The sequence below is a fragment of the Sceloporus undulatus genome, chromosome 1 (genome assembly GCF_019175285.1).
Source record: "Sceloporus undulatus isolate JIND9_A2432 ecotype Alabama chromosome 1, SceUnd_v1.1, whole genome shotgun sequence".
Lineage (NCBI taxonomy): Eukaryota > Metazoa > Chordata > Lepidosauria > Squamata > Phrynosomatidae > Sceloporus > Sceloporus undulatus.
The window spans coordinates 96,605,902-96,609,706 of record NC_056522.1 but is presented as its reverse complement, the minus strand read 5'-3'; the positions used below and the strand labels follow the sequence as shown (position 1 = coordinate 96,609,706).

At 38.9% G+C, this 3,805-nt stretch overlaps 1 protein-coding gene across 1 annotated transcript in view; it reads left to right on the top strand.

Annotated features, from left to right (window-relative positions):
• The window catches only part of ENPP1 (ectonucleotide pyrophosphatase/phosphodiesterase 1), a 70,317-nt gene extending 67,289 nt beyond the window's left edge, over positions 1–3,028 (top strand). Inside the window, 2 exon segments of the mRNA XM_042447264.1 lie at positions 1,548–1,704; positions 2,390–3,028. Coding sequence (XP_042303198.1) covers positions 1,548–1,704; positions 2,390–2,560 — 328 coding nt within the window. The 3' untranslated portion in view covers positions 2,561–3,028.
• Positions 3,029–3,805: the final 777 nt, after the last annotated feature.

Below are 3,805 nucleotides of genomic sequence, written 5' to 3'. Positions count from 1 at the left end.
TGATGATGATATGCTAATTTAATAACACTGATTACCAAAGCAAAATCTTTCCCAAACTTAATTTCTCAGATGACACATCAGCTGAAATGTATTCTAGTTATTTATGAAATTGACACTCCTTTGTTTTATTCTTGGCAGAATGCTTGAGGCTTACAATTAGAAATGAGTATTTCTGTCTTAGAGATATCCTCCCATTCCTAACCTCTTTTCTGACCCATGTCATTTCCTAGCATGTTCAACCTTAAGTCCATTCTTTTTCATTTCTACATGAAGTCCTATTTTTTCTTTTAAAAATCCACACAAACTTTTAGATAAATATAAATGTGTCTTTTGTCAAACTATCCATTTTCAAATATATTTGATAAGCTTTCTGACCAAGAAGTGCTTAGGAACATTTTGGGAGCACAAAAACTGATGATAAAACAAGTTTAATGTTGTAGTCTGAGAAGTGTAGAACAGATCAGCTTATACCAGAATTTGAAAACATTGGCTTCGGGGTAAAACAGACCAGCACCTTGGAGGGGCCGCTCCAATCACCCATGATCAGAGCAGGACCCCAATGACTGGACAGCAAAGTCCCAAGGCTGCCCGCTGCCATAGTCTGGAACAGACCGCCAGCAAGGAGCGGGTTTTCCCCGCTCCTTTTGCAGCTGGCTTTGGGCTATGTTAGCTGGCCTTGGTACAGCTTCTGGCCAATTTGGGGGCATCTGTCATCTGCACCTCATATCCCCAGAGCTACCCAAAGGTGGTGCTTTTTCTTCAACTGTTTTGTGCCTTTTCTCCTTAGGCCTTTTCCACACAAGCCACAGTCTGTTTACCCCACTGTTTGGTTGGTCAAAGTGATTCAGCATCAGGTCACCTCATGTAATGTTTCTCTGTAGGCCACTGTGCTCTTCAGGAGAGGCTGTGTTGTCCATGTTGTGGGCTACAGGTTTCCATTTGGTGGTGACAGGGAGGTGAGCCTCTCCCCACCCCATAAAATGATCTCACCTTTGTACTACATCGGACCTCAACATTGGCATACATTTATTAAAAATGGATCTTTTTACTCTTGCTTTTTATTCTTCCCCCCTCCCCCCAGCCATGAGCTTTTTAGAGCTATGTCTTATGTTGAATGAATGTATTTCTATTTCATTGTTCTCTTATTTAAGTCAGGAATAAAATTCATATAGCCCTCTGGGGTGTCACTTTCATACTTGGACCCTGATTCCCAGCAATTGCACCAAAAACTTGGGGGGAAAACCTGAGCTGTGGTGGTGCAGTTTTGCTGCTGAATCAGTCTTTTGGGAGACTCACCTTGAGACATCAAAAATTACCCCTGAAATTGGCCAGAACTGAGCAGAATGTAATTGTGGCCACGTGGCCTGTACTGGATGTGAGGAACTGAAAATGACCTTCTTATCCTCAAACATGTCCACCTGTTTTATGTCAGTTGCCATGAGTCGAGGCCAATTTGAGGACAGTTAACGATTTCTCTATCTTCAGTATTATGATATGTTAGTTTTTGAAGCTAATAACTACAATGATGTTTTTTCCCCCAATTCCAGACTCTCAAATAATTCAGAAGTCCCACTTCCAACTCACTACTTCATTGTATTGACAAGTTGTAAAAATGTTTCCCAAACTCCTTTGCAGTGTGAAGGATCTCTTGATGTTGTGTCTTATATTGTTCCTCACAGAAAAGACAACAGTGAAAGCTGTGCAGTGAGTAATCTTTCTTTTTCATACTTAGGGACAAGTACATAAGTATATACAAATCAACTGAGCACATACCATTCTTTTCTACAAATGCCAAAATTCATAATTATCTGAGTGTGCAACTTTCTAGCCCTCATGAATGTAAAAACAGGCCCCCAAAGTCTGTTAGTGACATACAGATCATTTCTATAGAATTTTGATTATATTTTATTTAACTGAGAGCTAACACAGTCCAAGGCTGAAATTACAGGTAGGTGAGACACTCTCTATCGCAGTGATTCCCATACTCTCTCCCAGGAGTTTTGTACTTGGGCTCTCAGAATCCTGGCCAAAATGGCTGAGGCTTCTTCAGGGTGAAGTCCAAAACACCTGGAAGACCAGAGTTTGGAAAACGCTGCTCTTGTGTATAGTTACCCTCCATGTTTAAAGAGTGATGGAATGGGATAGAGCAGACATGCTTGCCTCCTCCCCTTCTTCAAACATGGAGCTTTCATAGGTGCCAAACCTTAAGTGGGCTATTGTTCTATTCACCTTCAAAATATATGATTTCACTTCACCTTTGAAGTTACACCTCAAAATATATGATTTCATTCCAAGTTATTAGCATCCTTGTAGACTGCTGAGTATATCATTCTAGTAACAAAGTTCTTCCATAGCAATGTTTTACATTCTTTTTTCCCTTTCTGTACAGGCCAGCAAGCTTGAGTCCTTGTGGGTTGAAGAGAGAATGAAGATTCATACAGCCCGAGTGCGAGATGTAGAACTTCTTACTGGACTTAGTTTTTACCATGATATAAAACAGCCAGTAGCTGATATTTTGCAGTTGAAAACATATTTGCCAACTTTTGACAAAGCCTTATAGTTTAATTTTTGTATGTTTTTGGATTGGGCAAAAAGAGACTATATTGAAATTTTCTGAGGATGCTTGAGTACAGTGCAAGCAGGAAAGAATCTGTGCCACATTTATATCTCAGGGACAATTTATGGACCAAATATAGCAGAGAAGAGCAATTTCTTTCTGCTTTACTATCCACATGAATGCAATAGGAGTGTTTTATATCGTTGCTAAAACCAATCTGCCAATGTTACACAAACATATGCACACAGGAGAGAAAAACCAGCCATACTTTTCAACTCCATTGATGTACACAATTTTTCCTTTGTTTTTTTATTTTTTATTTTTTTACATAGTGAAATGGTTCACTTTCAGTTAATCCACTAAGTGGCATTTCTATTTCAAAAATGAGATATAATATACATATTATATAAAAATACAGCCATGTTCTGTTTGTTGTTTTTCTGTACTGGATGTTTAATAAATTCAGTGTAACTTATTGTCTGTTTCATTATTATATTTGACACATTATATCATTTAATATATAATGTATGTATAAACAATCTCAGCAGATTTCTGAGGTGCTGAAATGAGAAGTCTTCTATTTTGTTTTAGGACACATTCCTCAATACCTTCCAGCAGTTGTCTTCAAGCTGGATATCTGGACACTCAGGTTCCTAGCAGGAATCAGTGTTACAATCCTACATTGCTTTGGCGGAGTGTAAATATCTGCAGGTAGAGTTACATGATGCAAGCCCTATATCAAATACCAACATAGCACAGTGTATGTGGATCAATGGTCAATGACCATGGTGAACAACCTCTTACGTAACTGTGTAACGTGCAAATACAGTGTATAGAGGCAATGTGTATTTACATGTTACTCTGTGTACTTGAATGTGCTACTCACATACAGAATGATCCTACAGGAGCACCTCTGTCAGGTAGATACAAATGTTGCACATCATTAAAAAAAGAGCCAGTCTGCATGTGTAGCACACAACATATGCCTGTGTATGTCACTAGCAGGATGTCAACCACATCAGCAGAAACACTAGTGGTCTGAAGCTTCTGTTTCAGTGGGGTGGTGAATCTGTTCTGTATTTCAATTTTGTCCAGGCTGTTAAACCTTCTTCCACTGACATGGAAGCCACCAGCCACCACTAAGCAGTTCTTCAGAACCAGCACTGGTTAATAACAAATAACAAATGAACCAAACAAAATCTTAAAGTAAGCTGTAATATTTATTGCTGTCCCCCAATTAATCTTAAC